Raw genomic sequence first — 19157 nt, 5'->3', positions numbered from 1 at the left:
CATCTCTTGATATCAAAGAATCACAAATGACTATTAAAATCCCCCATTATAATTTTGACTTTATCTTTCTCCACTTCGATTTTTTCTCTAACTCTGCTCGTATCACTACGTTTCTTTCTTTCCCTTCGCTTCCATGTTCCCCTGACAATCATGCATACTACAACAAGTCTAGTTTTCCCTTTTAGGGATACTGCCTTCCGTATCTAATATATGTGGATTCTTCGTCCTGGTTCCTGGTTCCTTATTGCTCACTCCGCAAAATAAGTTTGCGGGCACTCTATTGCTTTATAGATAGGTGCAAAACTTCTAAGCCTATTCTTATTACTGTAATTAAGATTGTATTACCTGTGCCTTAAATAGATTAATAATGAGATTCTCAATCTTAACTTTTATCCCATTCTACTTTGAAATCAGATAGGATAACACCCTGCTATCATAATTTTATGACAACCTATTGTGGTCAGTTTGGACTTCTTAAATTCTTCTTTCATACGCATTGCCCTACCTATAAAAGTAGCCAGATCTCTGTTAAGATTTTTTTAGCATACCTAAGCTTACGTCTAAATTCATTAGCTGTCCTTTTTAGGGCACAAAAATAAATGTTCGGTACTGTATTTTTCGCATATCTATATATCCCTGTTGTCTTTGTATATAGCATCATTAAATCCCCTTCCTTTTAATCTTTAAAATCCCCCATACCCTCTTTGTTAATTATTCCATTACTTATAATATTCTTAGGTATATTTTGCTAGGGTTTAGTTTATACTATAGTACTTTTTTAATATCCATAGATATCCTACTGATATGGAAACTTACGTTTAATAGACTCTCCATCTTTATATATTTTTGCTTTGTTAAGTCTTGTAAGTATGAAGCGTTTCTTATAGTGAAATTATGGTAATTATAAGCGATATGGGTAGATTTTTATATTAATTTACACACGAGGGTTAGAAAATTTGTGAATTGTGATTAGATAAATTATTAGATTATCATATTATATATTTTTGCTTTGTTAAGCCTTGTAAGTATGCAGCGTTTCTTATAGTAAAATTATGATAATTATAAGCCTTATGGGTAGATTTTTTTATTTATTTACACACGAGTGTTGGAAAATTTGGGAATTATGATTAGATGAATTATTTAATTGTTATATAATTTTTATCAGAACGGATTTTAGATGTTGACGACCTTGAACTCTCAAAATATAAAGCAGAGAACGACACTCTCTGGCTCCCCCCCCCCAAGTCCAATAGCTCACTTGTCACCTGTGTTGTTGACTTGTCTAATCTGTAACCCGCATGAATTTGAACTTTGCAAAGTAAGCTCGAACAAAAATGGAAAATTTACCTTCATCAAAGTCGGTTTTGAATGTGGAGATACTGCAAAAAAGGCGAAGGTACGCTAACACAAGTTCATATATAGTCTAAATTAGGTTTAATGCCTCTGATGATAATCCTAGATGTACATTAGTTATAGGCTCCGCGATACAGCTAAACATCTCTTAATTTACCCTTTCTCATTTTGCCTCCGTAAACTTAATAAAGTGTATTTTATCAAATGTATTTTCTTGTTTTTTTGTGTGTGTACGTAGTTGGTCGGGATAGGTGTAAACTTTCTTATTGTTAAATTGATTTTCTTTAAGGGGAAAATTTTTATCTTTTCCTGAAATACGATATTATGAAGCTTGTGTAAGGACAATGGCCTACAGCTTTTTTTTTTCTCTACAAATTCCCATTTTTCACCAATATATATTTTCCTGTTATTTCATTGTAAACGTTATTTATATCATCGTGTGCAGAATCATCTCTTCTTTTTATTTATGAATCATTCATCATTGTGTGTTAATACTGGGCCTTGCTATTTGTAAATATGTTCACTTAAAGAAACGCAAATGCCCAGCATATTTTACCTGTCTGGGACGGTCAGTCACCCGAGGGGTATGTATGATAGCGGCCACCTGTATGTATGATTAGAATACGGCAGTGTAAGGGGTGTCGCAGGGGGCCATCAGCTCCCCGTTAGGTAAGTAGGTAAGGCCATGGTTTGTAGGTTAGGCTAGTGGGAAAGTTAAGGTTAGTTGATGTCCATTTTTAATCCACAGGGAAGGAACTGGCCTCTGATATGCAAAGGCTTCCAGTCACTTGCCCCAGAGGGCCTTGCTACATATCCGTCCTCACACCTCTATGTCAATCACGTGACCCATGGAATTTCCCTTAATGGACTTGACACGGCAACCTCGAAAGAATTGTTTGGGCTCGCGACTCCACACTCAAAAAAACGCCACTAACGGACTTACTACAGGGCGAAATAACGAGTGTTCTGGCATTCTTCCTTGCAATTTACCACGGCATTAACGATAACTTGACTGCTCGGAAAACCTCTCTCCGTTGACGGACTAAATACGGCTCAAGAGTGAATTTCGGAACATGAGGAGAATGGCAGACTCAGACGTCGATAGTTCTACGCCCCTTGCAGCCGAGGGGCACATCGTGATCGTAACTCAAATCACGCAGGTGGTGACGGGCCACAAGTTACAACTGCCTCCTTTCACACCCGACGCAGCCACGGTATGGTTCCAGAGGGCCGAGACACACTTCAGGCTCGCAAACGTGACAGATGAGGCAAGGATGGCCGACATGGTAAAGGTGATGCTCTCGGCAGACACTTTCAAGAAAATATCGTCTTGGTTGAGGCAGAGACCGGGAGCTCTACGTTACACCGACCTGAAAAATAAACTCAAAAGTCTACGGCCTCCCCGCAACCCTGAGGGCCCAGCGCGCCCTCAACCTGATGTTAACCCCCCTCAACGACAATCTTCCATCGGAGGCCTGGGACGAGCTCCTGGACCTGCTGCAGCTGGACGAGTTGGACAGCAGCTAGCGGCGAGAAATATTCCTGCATAGACTCCCAAAGAATTTCCGCGCCCAGTTAGAAGGCGCCGAAGACCTGGACATGCCCTCTTTGGTAGAAAAAGCAGACAAGGTCCACCTGGCGCTCCTAGCCTCCAGATACGGCGCCACCGCCTCGATCAACTCCGTGACAGAGGAGGCAGGGGTCCATGCGGTCTACGGCAGGAGACCTCACCAACAACGACACCCCCCCACCGCGTCGCTACCAGCATGAACAGCACCGAGAAGAAAATAAACAACAAACCTCCGACAAATCAAGATTGTGCTACTACCACTGCACATGGGGGAAAAGAGTGGTAAAATGTGCCTGGCCATGCTCTTTTCCCAAAAACTAATTAGGCGACCATGTCTACAAGCAACCACGGAACTTTTGAACTTCGATCCCATGGGTTTCTACATCCACGACGCAAACTCAGGGAGATGGTTCCTAGTGGATACCTGCGCTTCAGTCTCTACGTTCCCGCATATGAAGCACGATAACGGCCGCCTGTCAGACAACAGGACCGCACTGGTTACCGCGAATGGCAGCCCCATCCCCTATTACAGGACGAGAACGCTGAAGTTATCATTCAGGGGCCAAGAGTTCAGCTGATCTTTCCTGATTGCCGACATCAAGACACCACTCCTGGGCGCTGATTTTCTCGCCCACCATGGTCTGCTAGTAGACGTGCGTTGCAAACGACTTGTCAACCAAGTGACCTATCGGTCCCACCGACTCTCCTACGGGCCCAGTATTCCCCGCGTATGCTCTGTCACACACAGCAAGTACAACCGCCTCTTGCAGGAGTTCCCCGAAGTCTTCAAGCCTGAACTATGACAATTGAGGGAATTCCCGCCAAGCTTGGGATATGTCACCACATAACTATGATGGGCCCACCAACTCACTCCAGATTCAGACGTCTGCCTCCACAAAAACTACAGGATGCCAAACATACTTTCCTCGAGATGGAGCGAATGGGAGTGTGTAAAAAGGCATCCAGCCCATGGGCCTCACCGCTACACATGGTCAAGAAACCCATCGGCAGCTGGAGACCTTGCATGGACTACAGATGTCTGCTGAATCTGGTTACAACACCTGACTACTACCCCCTGCCCAACATGCAGGACCTCACTGGGACCCTCCACGGGGCTACAATTTTTACTAAAATAGACCTCCTGAAATCATACTTCCAGGTCCTGTACATCCCGACAACGTTGCCAAGACAGCCATAATAACCCCAATCGGATTGTACGTTTTTGCATAATCAACGTTCGGTCTCAGAAACGCCGGGGGCAACTTTTCAGCGCCTAATGGACAACATCTTGGGGGACCTACCTTTCTGCGCTGTACATGTTGACGACATCCAGGTGTTCTCCAAGTCCCAGGACGAAAATTTTCAGCACGTAAGAACAGTTTTGAAACGACTACAAGAAAACGGCCTCATAGTGCGTTTTGACAAATGCACTTTCAGGGCCGAGAAGATAGAATTCCTGGGACATGAATTGTCAAAGGAGAGGGTGCGCCCTTTGACATTGAAGGTCAACGTGGTCAGTGAGTTCCCTACCCCAACCACCATGAGAGGTCTACAGTTCATCGGCATGGCAAATTATTGTAGGAGGTTCTTCCCCAACATCGCGGGTATCATGACTCCCCTGCTCGGCTGTCCGAAAGGGAGTCCAAAGAAACTGCAATGGGGTCCTCCTCAACAAGAGGCCTTTGAGTGAACAAAGGTTGCCCTCTGCGGAGCCATAACCTTGTCCTATCAGGACCTCAAGGCCCCTCTCCAGTTGACCACTGACGCCAGCAACACAGCCTGTGGTGCCGTCTTGTAGTAGATGTGATCAACGTACCACAATCTCTAGCCTTCTTCAGTGAGAAATTGAAGCCGCTCGAGACACGATACAGCACGTTCGACCGCGAACTCTTGACGGTATATCTTGTTGTAAGGCATTTCAAGTATCTGCTAGAGGGGACTTCGTTCACCATCCAGATGGACCACCAACCACTGATCCACTCCTTTACCAAGCCCGGGGATGCCTGGTCAGCCCGACAGCAACGTCACCTGGCAGCCATATCTGAATTCGGCTGCACCATCACCTAGGTGCCAGGGAACAAGAACCTGGTGGCTGATGCCCTGTAACGGATAAACATCAACTCCATCCACATGGGGGTAAACTACAACGACATCACTCGCAAGCAATCAACTGACCCCGTAACGACGGGCGCAAGAGCCTCTCCGATGTCCTTGCAGTGGGAAGACGTCGAAATAACTCCTAACGGCCCCAAACTACTGTGCGACACAAGTACGGGCCGTCCCCAACCTTCTATACCATCATCAAGGTGACGGGTGATATTCTACGTCGTCCACAGCCTCTCCCACCCATCAATGAGGACCACCATCAAGCTAATGACGAAAAAATTCATATGGCCAGGCATCAGGAAAGACGGACGTGCACAGCGTGCCAAACCCGGATTCGGCACCTGCCCGCAACCCAGACAACAATTCGGCCATATCCACATAGATGTGGTAGGTCCCCTACCGCCTTCAGGAGGCGCCCGATACCTACTGACCTTCATCCATCGATCAACGAGATGCTTGGAGGCGACACCTATGGCTGAATCATCCACAAACGCATGTGCTCAAGCTCTCTTCTCTAGCTGGGTCAGTTGTTTTTGGGTGCCCGACGTGACGACCGACAGGGGACCCGCCTTCATCTCGGACCCATGGGCGTCCCTCGCCCGCCTAATGGGAACTAATCTACACTGCATGACCGCCTACAACCCAGCAGCAAACGGCATGGTCGAAAGAAGCCATCGTTGCATGACGGCAGCATTAATGGCCAGGTTTACAGACGAACACTGGGTCCAGCTACTACCATGGGTCCTCAACCTCCGCACAGCCTCAAGGTTCGACGGCGACGCCTCCCCAGCCGAGAAGGTGTATGGTGAAACGCTCGTTGTTCCAGGCAAATTTTTCCCCGGCGGGCCGGGCTACGACGACGTCAGCTTGCCTGTTTACATGAAAAAGTAGGGAAATTCGTGCCCTGCCGCAAAACGTACAGGGACAGAACCAAGCACTACCGACCAACTGCCCTGAACACCTGCCCATACGTCTTTATAAGGCAGGACGCCCACCGCCCTCCACTGACTCGGCCATACAAGGGGCCCTACCGCGTCCTAGAGAGGACGGAAAAGGCCTTCAAAATCACGGTGACGTGACGGAAGATTGGATATCAGTGGACAGGTTAAAACCGGCGCACACCAAAGACGACTTCCTTCAAGTGCAACAAGGGCGACGACCTCGCATACCTCCCCAAAACAAGACAGAGGAAGCCAGGGCAAGACACACTAAACGCGGTCCAGGAAGACTGCAAACAGCAGTCAAACCCCCTGATGCCACGAACGGGGTGGCATCCTGCAGTCACAAGACGTAAACACAGGGATAGCTGACGATGGTCTACTGATGCTGGTATCCCGAAGAAGAGGCCGTCTGAACCCACCAGCAGGCTACAGAGACTGATATTTAGTGTTTTATTTTATTTTTGCCTGTTCTCTCTTGTCATCCAATCATTAAAAAGGGATTTTGACGAAGGAAAAATCTATTTCTGGGGAGAGACCTGTGTCGCCCGGTGAAAAGGTCCTTCTTGTCATTTTTCTGATATAAATAACTTCCAAATATGCCAGAGAAACTTAAAGCATGGAATGCAGAGGTTACAACCCTCGCGCGAACACCCTTAGGGCGTCGTGTATAAAGATAGGGCGTGTGAAAACCACTATTCACAGGTCGTCTTCCATTTAGAGAATTCCTTCGTCAATATAAGGGATGAGCCGCTTCAGTGGCACTAACCAAACCAACCTGAACCACTCCACCGACGCCCCGACCCTAGCGCCATCTGACATCCTTCTGTATGATTAATGGCTTGGAAAGGAAAGGGAAGGGAAAAACAGGGAAGGGTTTCACCGGGCGACACAGGTCTCTTCCCCAGAAATAGATTTTTCCTTCGTCAAAATCCCTTTTCTGGGTCGACCTGTGTCGCCCGGTGAAAATATACAAGAGAATGCCTTCCAAGCCCATAAGTATCAAAAAAGGAAAATTAAAAACGTCATGTACGTGTGGAGGTTACTATATTAAATAAAGAAATGTAACACAACAATCACAAATCTCAAAAACCTTAAGTATGAAAATAGTAATAATGCTATGAATGGAACAAAGCAAAGTAATACAGCATAATCGCAATCTGAATCATAAAATAAAATGGCAATAAATGGTATGAATACCTGAGGACAAGGCTATATACATCTCAAAAGGTAAACAACCAAAAATAACAATGCAACAATGACATAACGAGAGATATGGGGCGAAATCTAATCCACCGAGGTGAAAGGCATCGTGGTGAGAGTGGCAGGTAGGAGGGAGAAGGAAGAGAGTCGGACGAAAAAGGAAGAAAGGTAAGAGATTACTCTGGGGAGATGACACTCCCAGCTGCAATAGTAGGAAATTTTAAGGCCTGTAAGTTCTTTAAATAGTGATGTTTAAAAACCATAGGAGATTTCCAACCTGTATACTTTTTAAGTTCATCAAAATCCATATTTTGGAAATAATTGATGGAGGTTGCTACTGCTCGGATATCATGTGCATGTGGAAAGGATTCCGGGTTAGCCTGCTTGATGAAGTAAAGTATTTGCTGTCTAATACCTTGGATGGAGATAGTACCTCCTTGTTCCCTGACAAACAAGGGACCAGATGAGCGTGAAGCAGTTCTAGCTAAAAAGGCCCGAAGAGTCACTACTGGACACAGAAGCATCAAGTGGAAGAGGGATAATCTTCCAAGGGGACCGTCTATTTTGAGGGTCCTCATTTTTAGCTAGGAAAGCTCTATCTGGGGAGAGTAGGACTTCTCCTGACGGAAGGAAATCTAGGTTTTCAGGATTACGGGAGAGAGCTGCTAATTCTGAAATTCTGGCACCGGAGGCCATGGCTGTAAGAAACAGGGTCTTCCTAAGAAGCGAAATGTAGGAGCAGGATTCGTTATCGGTGTCTGATGCTAGTTTTAAGACATTGTTTAAAAACCATGAGACCTTTTGTGGATGAACAGAAGGTCTAAGCCTAGCACAGGCTTTTGGAATAGATGAAAAATATGAATCTGCCAGGTTAATATGGAAGCCCACTTGAAAAATCTTTTTCAGGGCTGATTTAATAGTAGTGATAGTACTAGCGGCTAGGCCCTTGTCAAACAGGGACCTAAAAAACGAAATGGCCAAGTTAGGGGTCATTAGGGTATCGTCTGAATTCTTAAGAAATTCTGCTAGTTTCTTAACAGCTGAGTCATATTGCCTGAGCGTTGAGTCCCTTTTGTCTGATTCTATAAAGAGGACATTGTCCGGGTCGATATTTGCATCCTTGTGGGCTGCAAATTTCATGAAATCTACAAAGTTAGGGTTTGTGCTATTCTTGAGGAATCTGACACAGTCTGAGTTTGGACAACTTGTGTCAACTTGGGGTGTGGAATCCGGAAGGGGCGAAGCTTCAGCTCTAGAAGGAGCGGAAACCAGTTGCTCTTTGGCCAGTTGGGAGTCACCAAAGCGGCTCCTTTGAAGGAGCAGAGTTTGGGTAATACTTTCATTAGAAGATTCACCGGAGAGAATAGGTAAATCTTCTTCCAACAGTTCCAGTCCTGGGTTAATGCGTCTGTGGCATAAGCCTGAGGGTCCAGGTTGGGGGCTACATAGCAAGGAAGTTTGCGGTTGAGGTGAGTCGCAAACAAGTCTACTTAGAGACCCGGAACTAGTCTGGATATCCACCGGAAGGAATTCATGTCCAGAGACCATTCCGATTCCAGTGGTTTTGTCCTGGATAAGGCGTCCGTTATAACGTTCTGGACTCCTGCCAGGTGTGTGGCTAACAGGAACCAGTTCCTTTCTTTGCCAAGGTGAAAATCATTACCAGGATCTGAGTCAGGTTGGGAGATTTTGATCCGCCTCTGTTTATGCAGTGTACCACCGCTGAGCTGTCTGAGACTATCCTGACATGAGTTGTCTTTGGATGGGATAACCGTTTTAAGGTTAGAAAAACTGCCATGGCTTCCAACACGTTTATGTGGAATTGTTTCATAGTGGGGGACCATGATCCCTGAACCATCTGTTGTTGGGAGTAGCCCCACCAGCCACTGAGAGACGCGTCTGTGTGAATCGTCACTTGAGGGGGGGGAAACTGCAGAGGAACTGATTTGGATAGATTCTCTGGTTTTGACCATGGCCGGAGTCTCTTTATTAATATTGAGGGGATCGTTGAGATTTTGTCCCTTAGTCGAATTGTTACTCTCTTCTTCCAAACTCGATTGATGTCTTTGAGTTTGGCTTTTAGTAAGACGTCTGTTACTGAGGCGAACTGTAGTAGGCCGAGAACTCTTTCCAAGGCTCGTCTTGACACCTGTTTGTTCTGGATGAACCGTTTTGTTTTTGATGCTATCTCTTTGACTTTTTTGGGAGGAAGAGATAGTTTGTGATCTGTGAGGTCCCAGTGAATACCTAGCCATTCAAATTGACTTGCGGGTTGTAGGCGTGATTTCTTTAAGTTGGCTGTAGCATTGTGGCATTCCTGAACTGTTTGTGCCCAAATGAGCCAGTCGTCCAGGTAAGCTATCAACATAATTCCCTGGCTCCGTAGCTGTTCTAACACCGTCTCCCCCAACTTCGTGAATATCCTGGGGGCAATGTTGAGGCGGAATGGCATCACTTTGAACGCGTAGGACTTCTTGCCTAGGCGGAAGCCTAGGTAGGGAGAGAAGTTCCTTGCCACTGGGACATGATAATAGGCGTCGGTAAGATCGATAGAGGTGGTGATGGCCCCACGGGGAAGTAAGGTCCGTACCTGGGAGACAGTCAGCATACGGAACCTGTCGCAGAGAATGTAGGAATTCAGTTTGGACAGGTCCAGAACTACTCTCAAGGTGGTTGAATTCTTTTTCGGAACCGTGAACAGGCGTCCTTGAAATTTCAATTTCCGTATTCTCTTTATGGCCTTCTTCTTCAGGAGATCTTTTGTGTACTCTTCCAGAAGTGGAGTGAACTTCTGAAAGAAGGTTACTGTTAGAGGTGGAGAACCTTGTGACCACTTGTGACCACTTCCAGCCCAGACCTTTGGAGACTATACTGTGGGCCCTAGGACTGGAGGTCCATTGGTCTTGAAACCGGTATAGTCTCCCTCCTACCCGGTCCGTCTCACTGATTTGGGTTAAATTTCGCTCCTCAACCTCTTCCTGAACCTCTGGCTCTAGGTCCGCCTCGTTGACGGAACTGACCTCTAGCCCTGTTGCTTCCGGGCTGCCTAGGGTATCCTCGAAAGGATCCTGAGGCTTCAAAAGCTTGATTGAATGCTGGGGAGGTCATCCATGTAGCCATGGGAGCAGGTTGGGTACCTTGAGGAGCCGGAACAAACACGATCTGTTGGGGAGGGGTGAACTTGGAGGTAGACGGGGTCGAAGTCTGTGGAACCGGAGATTCGCGATGTTGGCCACGACCAGGTTTGTGGGGAGAATAGAATCTCTTCTTCTTTTTGGTGAATTGCTGCCTCATAACAGGTTCAAACTTGCGTTTGCTAGAGAGGCCCCACCTGACTTGTAGATTCTAGTTAGCCCTGGCTGCGTCCTGGAGGACTTTATTCACTTCTTCTTGTGGGAAAAGAGACTTAACCCAACAGGAAGAGTTAATGAGCCTATTAGGCTCGTGCCTAATAGAAGCCTCCGCCAGAACATGTTTCCTGCAGTTTGTTTCTCGCTGTCCAGAAATCATGCAGGTCTATCTGATAAGTCTGCAGGAGACCCTTCGCCAGTACCCGAAAGATCGCTTCTTCGCCATAAAGGGAGGCTATCAATTCTTAGGATGCAAGAGAGTTAAGGGATCTCGCTAGCCTATTCCTTGTCTCAAACTCCGTTTTCAGTAAGTAATCCGGGAGCTTAGGAAGTCTCTCTGAAAAGAGGGAGGAGGCACAGTCTGGGTCGAGTTTACCGACCGTGAAGGTCGTCGGAGCATCCCGCCAAAAGTCGCTTGGAGCTGGCATAAGGAGAGAGGTGGGGTCCGTCTCCTTAAGGGTTGGCATAGGGAGGCCATCCTTAATGACTTGAGCGGTTAACTCCGATACTTTGTCAGCGAGAGGAGCAGGAACATCCGGGGGTGAGGTAAAGATTGTATAAGCACCTTTATGAGGGGTTAACTTCGAATTAGTGCAGCACCATTCTGAAAGGGTACGAGCCCAGACAGCTTGAGCTTGTTCTTATGGGAAAATCACTGTTTCCTTAGGAACCTTGTCCATCCTGATGAGTGCATGTTCCCTCAGGCGAACGAACTCGTTAAAAGGAAACTGGAGGTCAGGGGGGTAGAACTCCAAGTCCTCTAAAGGGCGGGTACCTAATCCCTCAAGAGTCAAGGTGCCATCCAGGTACGGAGCATGCCGAGCAAACCGCCAAGGGTTGTTCTTATCGAACGGCGGTAGCTTAGAGGTGTCAGGGCCTACGGTCGGAGCTGGGTGAGATCCGGAACATATAAGGCCAGCGACCATATCCTTAAGCTCCGTCATTAAGGATGAGTGTTTCTCTAGCCATGTGTCCACCATCTCTTGAACCATTGACATAAGAGCAGCCGGATAGGGGTCAGACTGGCTAACCGGAGCTGAACCCTTGGCTTAAGCGGACTTACCCCTCTTATCCTTTAGAAGGAGGAGGGGTTTTTTACATTACTGGGATGTCGGCGGATGTGGAAGGTCCGAGGACCGGGGACAAGGCTGGCGGCGTAAATGACGTGCGGAGTTTGGTCTTTGGTTTCTTAAGTGGCTTAACCTTGGGGCGGACCGATAAGGACCCATCCCAAGGTGAAGCTGAGGGCTTGTCAAAGCCCAGGAAGGAAGAGGAAGTAGAAGGGAAAGGGGAAAGAAAAGAGTCTGCCAGATCCTCTACACCACTTACCTGCTCATCCATCGGCTCGCAGTGGATATCTAGCGCCGAAACGTCGCCGGAAAGTTGGTGCTCCTCCGGGGCGGGTAAAGCCGTTCCAATAGCCTTGAGGAGCGGTGTAGCGAGGTCGTTGGGTACGGCGGCCGAGGGGGATCCTGGCAAAAGCCGGGAGGCCATGTCCAACATGTAAGGGCAGCCTTGAGGGGCGTTTCTGCCGAACCCCGAGACCCAGGTCCGGAGGCTGGCTTTGGCCGCCTTGAGGGACTCCTCGTCAGCCTGAAAGAGGGGGGGGGGTAGAGTTAAAACGAACTTGATAGGAATAAGTGAAGTAACAGACTCAGGTTAAGAAAAACATATTACTCGTCCATGAACGAAGAATTCCCAAAAACTAAAAATAACAAGTATATGAATGGTAATATTGAGAAATCTTACCTCATCATTGAGGAGGATGGAGGAGAGCTCATAGCAGAGAGAACAGGACTCTGGGAACCAGACCATATAAGGCAGGGGTGGCCAACCTTTTGTTTCTCATGCACCAATTTTTGTTCCCTTCTAATTCAGATGCGCCACACAAACTTTAACCCCCTTTCAATCCTCTAAGTATGGTGATATAGACATATTTGACGGTTATACATATAACCATTTGATATATATATATATATATATATATATATATGTGTGTGTGTGTGTGTGTGTGTGTACTTACTTTGCTGACACTTTGAATATGCATTGATAATACTGTATTTTTATATGAGCAGGCAAGTTTTTTTTTCTTTTATTATCTATGGGGTATAGTGCGCCACTTGTAATCGTGCAATGCGCCAATGTTGGCGCATGCGCCATAGGTTGGCCACCCCTGATATAAGGGGTCTGGCCTACTTTCCGGGCGGTGGGACCGGCAGACGTCGTGGCCCACCGGATCCGAAAACGTCGCCGGGCAACCCTTGGAGGCACAGCGGACTTTCTGTAATATAGAAGAATATATAAGTACACCAACTCCCTTAAACGCTCGAACTTAACCTAAAAGGTAAGAGAGAAGGTTGGCATGCATAACACTAAAAGAGTTAAGGCCAAGGGAGGGGGAGAGTGGTAGAGTCTATATGAATGTGTTTAGTAGGTTCGGGGTATTCATAAGGAACCGGAGCTCCTAAGTAATTACTGTTTGAACTACGGTGAATTTAGGCATAGTGTCGTAAAATTGGAATGCTCCGTAGTGCGCCGGAGTTCCGGGGAGATGTACCGGAGCTCCTAAGTAATTACTGTTTGAACTACAATGAATTTAGGCATAGTGTCGTAAAAATGGAATGCTCTGTAGTGCGCCGGAGTTCCGGGGGGATGTGGCCCTTGATATAAAAAGGATCTCCGGTTAAATGATCTCCGGTAGGTAGTATACCGGAGTTACAAGGGGGCGGGGGTCGGAGAATAACATTAGGTTTTGTCGTGTGAAGGGGCCGGAGCCCGGAGTCAAAGGTGCTGAAGGCCATCGAGGGGAGGTATTCCCAGTCGAAGGTGAGCACCGGAGTAAAATAGGTAAGTAATGTGTTCCCAGCTCAAGTACAATAACGGAAAACCATGGCGGAGCTCCGGGGTAGACAGGGTCCGGAGCCAAAATGCCCAGGTCGGAGCGGGGAGGTAGGGTGGGACCATGAGGGGGAGGGGGAACATGGTTGGCGGCTCGAGAGCAGGCCATAAGGAACTAACCTAAAATATGGAGACTCTAACACGACAGGGTCTAAAGTAAATTAATTAAACACAAGCCTACTAGAAATAGCAAGTAACCTATCGAAGAAAATGTTAATGAATAATCCCAAAAAGAGATGAGAGAGGGGGAGAAGCCAGCTTCTTGAGAGGAAAATATTCGATAACAGTAATATAAAATTGAAAAGTGGGGAAACTCCAGCCTCTCTCACTCGTAAGGTTACTAAGCTCGATCTAGTAATAAAAACACGAACCTTAAAAATGAAAAACACATGTAACACATATCTGTCCGTAGTAGTACATAGAACTCAAAATTAAAGTTAACGAAGAATAGACGAAAAGGGCAATGAAAAGACACCCTCTGATAAACGGAATTCTATAATAGAAATGACGAGCAAGTCCAAAACTGAATGTAAAGCACGAAAAGTAACCTCGTTGCAAGTCAGAAGAGCCTACCTAGGGTAGGGTAATAAACTGTAATAAAACGCCGAACGCTATTCTTCGCTAACGCAACAACATGGACTCGGAAGCGACTCATTAAGTACCTAATAGTAAAAAAGTGTTCTAAAACAAGGGCTCAAGGCCATTTAATCTATCATAAGATTAATAAAAGAACCTAGCATGATGTAAAGTACCCGAGGGCATGTAAACAAAGAGTGAGGTAGGAACGCGTAGAAGACGCGGTACGGCATCAAGCCGGTCGCACTAAAACACACGTAAAACGTAAATAAGGCGTACAAACCCGGGCTAAAAATAATGCCAAAACAAACTATGGTACTTAACATTGGTGCAGGTGGAAGGAGAGCTTCAGCCATGTCGAAGTAATCCAAAAAGCAACGAAAAAGGCACACACAAAAAGAATGGTAGCGTCGCGACACGAGTCCAAAAGAAGGATGTCAGATGGCGCTAGGGTCGAGGCGTCAGTGTAGTGGTTCAGGTTGGTTTGGTTAGTGCCGCTGTAGCGGCTCATCCCTTATATTGACGAAGGAATTCTCTAAATGGAAGACGACCTGTGACTAGTGGTTTTCACACGCCCTATCTTTATACACGACGCCCTAAGGGTGTTCGCGCGAGGGTTGTAACCTCTGCATTCCATGCTTTAAGTTTCTCTGGTTTATTTGGAAGTTATTTATATCAGAAAAGTGACAAGAAGGACCTTTTCACCGGGCGACACAGGTCGACCCAGAAAAGCCTTTGTTCCGTAACTGTAATACAAATTACAGTACACTATTTATTTAGGGGTATTACTTTCTGTGAAGCTGAAATGAAGAGCCATTAAAATTTAGCGAGGGTTAACTACCCACACCGCTAGTTAGCGGGGGGGTAGGGGGCTAGCTTGCTACCACTCCAACTCACAGACCAGTGATTTAGCTCACTTTACTTTTGGCTCGGATGGAGACCGGTTGTATCCGTTCTTCCTCCTCGCCTATTCTGGACTGCCATTAATTTTTGTCTTTTAACTTACATTTTCTTATATATATATATATATATATATATATATATATATATATATATATATATATATATATATTATATTTATATATATATATATATATATATATATATATATATATATATATATATATATATATCAAATAAAGATAAAACTTTGTACAGATAACACCTAAACAATAAAAATAAGAAATAAATCTAGAAATAATTTGTATTTTTCCTAAACTTTGTTTTCACATCGCTTTAAAGTCTTTATGGCTAGTCTTCCAGCTTTGCCAAAAGATAATTTCTATAAATGGCAACAGGTTTGTATTGTTAGAGAAGATACAAATTAATTTCAAATTTGTCATATTACTTAGATTTTGTCATGATTTGATTGTTTCAGCATATTGGGTGGAATTACAATGTACTTTAAGTTTCTTTAATTATCTTTCTTTCAGTGTTCAGGACAAAACATCTATTATCGAGGAAGTTAAAAATGTTATAAAGACAATGCCAATGCTTAGAACTGAGAGTTTCCTTCCAAAAGATAAGATGAAGACCCATATAGCAGAACATATAATTCATGTCAAAATATGTGAACTTGATGCTACTTCTGAAATTAAGGTAATATGAACTTCTTTTCTTTTAAGTCCTTGACATTCTCTGTACCTTTGATATGTTGAACAGACCTGCTTTTTATAGTGCATATTCAGGTAAAGCTGACAAATTTGAAAGTTGTTTCAAAACAATTTACTCAAAATTGTGTATGCAACACTAAAATTGACAATCTGTAGTCTCTTTGATTTTTTGTTCTTTGATTAATTGATATTGCTACTAACATGTTTGATATTGCTTGTCTTTTGCCTATATATAACCCTGAACTCACTTGAAGACAATCCCAGCTAGAATGTATGAATTCCAATGTCATATGAAGTTAATTTTTTGTATATGAACAGAATATTCCTTTGTTGTTAGCTGCATCTTCTCCAAATCATAACGTGTTATTCAAATTTGCCAGGAATTGACTTCATTGCATGAGTTATAAAATCTAGTTGTTCTGTAACTGGAATACAAACCTATGCTATTTATAGGGGTTATTATTTTTGACGAAGCTGAAAGGATGAGCCATTAGATTTTAGTGAGGGTTAACTACCCATCCCACTAGTTAGCATTGTAGTGGTTTGCAGACTGTGGCCAGATGTAGCACGCAGAGTGCTTAGTGTGCATATGCCGACCACACACCAGCGTTCACTACACAAAAAGATAAAACAGTGCAATACCCAGAAACTTGGGCAAGAAGTAAACAGTCAAGAGAACTGGGCACTAGGCACCACCCCTTGATTTTTTATACTGGGTAAGGGGACCCAGCTAGAACCTTAAATTTCCCTATTATCTCTTCTTGCCTTGTACTTGCTGAGTAAATAGGTGGTATGACTGTTGATGTAGCTTTGCAAAAATCTGCAGAAATAATGAATAGCTCTAGCTTCTTTAGGTAACTTCTCTTTAAGCTTAAGTAAACTTTAAGAATATTAAGAGAAAGGGAAAACAGATGTAGTTATTTCTAGGCTGGTAACAGGATGCGGTGTGGGAAAAAGAATATATTGAAAGAGGCTTAACAAAAAAAAAATACAGTTTATTACAAAATAAAGAAGTAAAGTTCAGTGCATCAATAAGAAAATTTCTATTGCAAAAAAAAAAAAAAACTAGTATCCTTTTACACTCCAGCCTCACAATAACAAGATTAAAAAAAAGGGTTTGAATAACCGCCCCCCCTCTCAAAAAAAATGGCCACACATTGGACTGTCCCCTAACAATATAATGCTCTGTACTCACTACCAGGAATAATTTAGAAATGATTAATTATATGCAAATGCAAGCTACTGGACAATATAGAAATGAACTTACAAAAGTTCAACAACCTTAGTACATAAGTGTGTGCAGCATAGAAATGTCCTCCTCCTCCTTCAAACTCACGGGAAGAATACAGATTCTTCTCGAGCATTATTTCATCACAGCCAGGCTAGTTCACAATAATTTTCATTCCTGTCTAATGTAGTGACACTTGGGAGTTTCTTTCAATATGAAAATTTAAATGCCTGCATAATGCTTCAAATGGAGGTCAAAGGCAATTGTACATTTATTTCATATTCTTCGTACACTATACTGAACAACACAGACGTTCCACAGAAGTCAAATCTCTCCAAGTTTTTTTCACATTATAAATTACACTCCTATATGTAAAGTATATGTCTCTTGATCGTGTTTACTTGTGTTTAATAAAGTGCAGCTTGGATTGATACAAGAGTACAGTCAGTAGGTAAACACTTTCAATCAGAAAGGATATCACCCTACAATAAATATCTAGCATATGATCTGACACTGTGTTCAGGGTACTGCTACTCTCAACAAGATTTGGGTTCATCACATATCACTTGGACAGCCAGTTTATAGTCTGACCAGTGAAGTAAACAGGCGCAGGATTATGGAATATTACTCTAGTGCTAGTTGGCATTGTTACTTCCGTATTCAAATGCTTTTAACAGCTATTCTCTCACACGTCTACCTGCCTTTCTACTATGGGTAGGGTATTGTTGCAATTACCTCTTAAGAGAAACAAAAACAGATTAAGTTATTTTTTGGGGTGGGGGAGTTTGAGACTTGACAAAAATACTATGAGAAATAACTAACATTGACAATTTTGAAATTAATAGGCATTTTTCCTCATATACAAACATTTATAGTTTTTCTACACAAACCCTTATTCATTAGGGGTGGGGGGTAGGGGGATAGTTAGCTATCACCCTGTGATTCTACTCCCCCCCTTTTTTTTGGGGGGGGCCTCTTGCCGCTCTTCCTCGCCTATTTTTTGACTGTGATTAATCTTTGTCTTTTTAACTTATATTTTCTTCTATAATATATATATATATATATATATATATATATATATATATATATATATATATATATATATATATATATAATATACTAACATTGACAATTTTGAAATTAATAGGCATTTTTCCTAATATACAACCATTTATAGTTTTTTTCACACAAACCCTTATTCATTAGGGGGGGGGGGGTTAGGGGATAGTTAGCTATCACCCTGTGATTCTACTCCCCCCCTTTTTTTTTGGGGGGGGGGCTCTTGCCGCTCTTCCTTGCCTATTTTTTGACTCATTAATCTTTGTCTTTTTAACTTATATTTTCTTCTATATATATATATATATATATATATATATATATATATATATATATATATATATATATATATATATATATATATATATAATATACTAACATTGACAATTTTGAAATTAATAGGCATTTTTCCTAATATACAACCATCTATAGTTTTTTTTCACTCAAACCCTTATTCGTTAGGGGGGGGGGGGTTAGGGGATAGTTAGCTATCACCCTGTGATTCTACTCCCCCCCCCCCTTTTTTTTTGGGGGGGGGGCTCTTGCCGCTCTTCCTCGCCCATTTTTTGACTGTCATTAATCTTTGTCTTTTTAACTTATATTTTCTTCTATATATATATATATATATATATATATATAATATACTCATATATATATATATATATATATATATATATATATATATATATATATATATATATATATATATATATATATATATATGAAAGCATTCACGTTTTTATATATACAGGATATATATTTTAAGTTTTCTTTATAATGAATATTACTGTTTTTGTGACAGTGTTTGTATGGCTTCCCTTCCGACCTTTCTTCCCTGGACATTGGTCATCCCGTTGGCGGATGGCCTTCTGTGTAACTCGGCCGCCGCTGCAGGGGAATCATGATTAGTGGTAATGACGGATAACGGTAATGTCGTTTGTATCAATAGTCCGGATGACCATAGAAAAATTGTCCCAAGGTTAAGGCAATGATGAAAATCCACAGATACAGTACTTTCTAGTAATTCTCTGGCTTGAGCCCAAAAAACGGATTTTGAGCGAAGCGAAAAATCTATTTTTGGGTGAGATAGCCATGTCGTCCTGATGGAAGGCTCCTTTAAGTAGCTTCCTAGGGTATATTTGACTACAGTGATATTCCCAGAGAATTTACCTTAAGGTCTTCAGAATTCTAACTCCTGGCGCGAATATCCTTAAAGTTTCCCTTTAAGGATATCGCATAATATCAGAGGACGTATTCTTAACACGC

The 19157-nt window shown here is 43.4% G+C and overlaps 1 protein-coding gene across 1 annotated transcript in view; it reads left to right on the top strand.

The window, feature by feature from the left end:
• Positions 1-1259: 1259 nt before the first annotated feature.
• pch2 (pachytene checkpoint 2 protein) overlaps positions 1260-19157 on the top strand; it is a 150681-nt gene continuing 132783 nt past the window's right edge. The window contains exons 1-2 of the mRNA XM_068389899.1: positions 1260-1396; positions 15428-15593. Of these exons, the coding sequence (XP_068246000.1) occupies positions 1335-1396; positions 15428-15593 (228 nt within the window). The 5' untranslated portion in view covers positions 1260-1334. The remainder of the gene's footprint in view (positions 1397-15427; positions 15594-19157) is intronic.

The sequence above is a fragment of the Palaemon carinicauda genome, chromosome 16 (assembly GCF_036898095.1).
Source record: "Palaemon carinicauda isolate YSFRI2023 chromosome 16, ASM3689809v2, whole genome shotgun sequence".
Taxonomy (NCBI): domain Eukaryota; kingdom Metazoa; phylum Arthropoda; class Malacostraca; order Decapoda; family Palaemonidae; genus Palaemon; species Palaemon carinicauda.
This window is presented reverse-complemented; position numbering and strand designations above follow the sequence as displayed.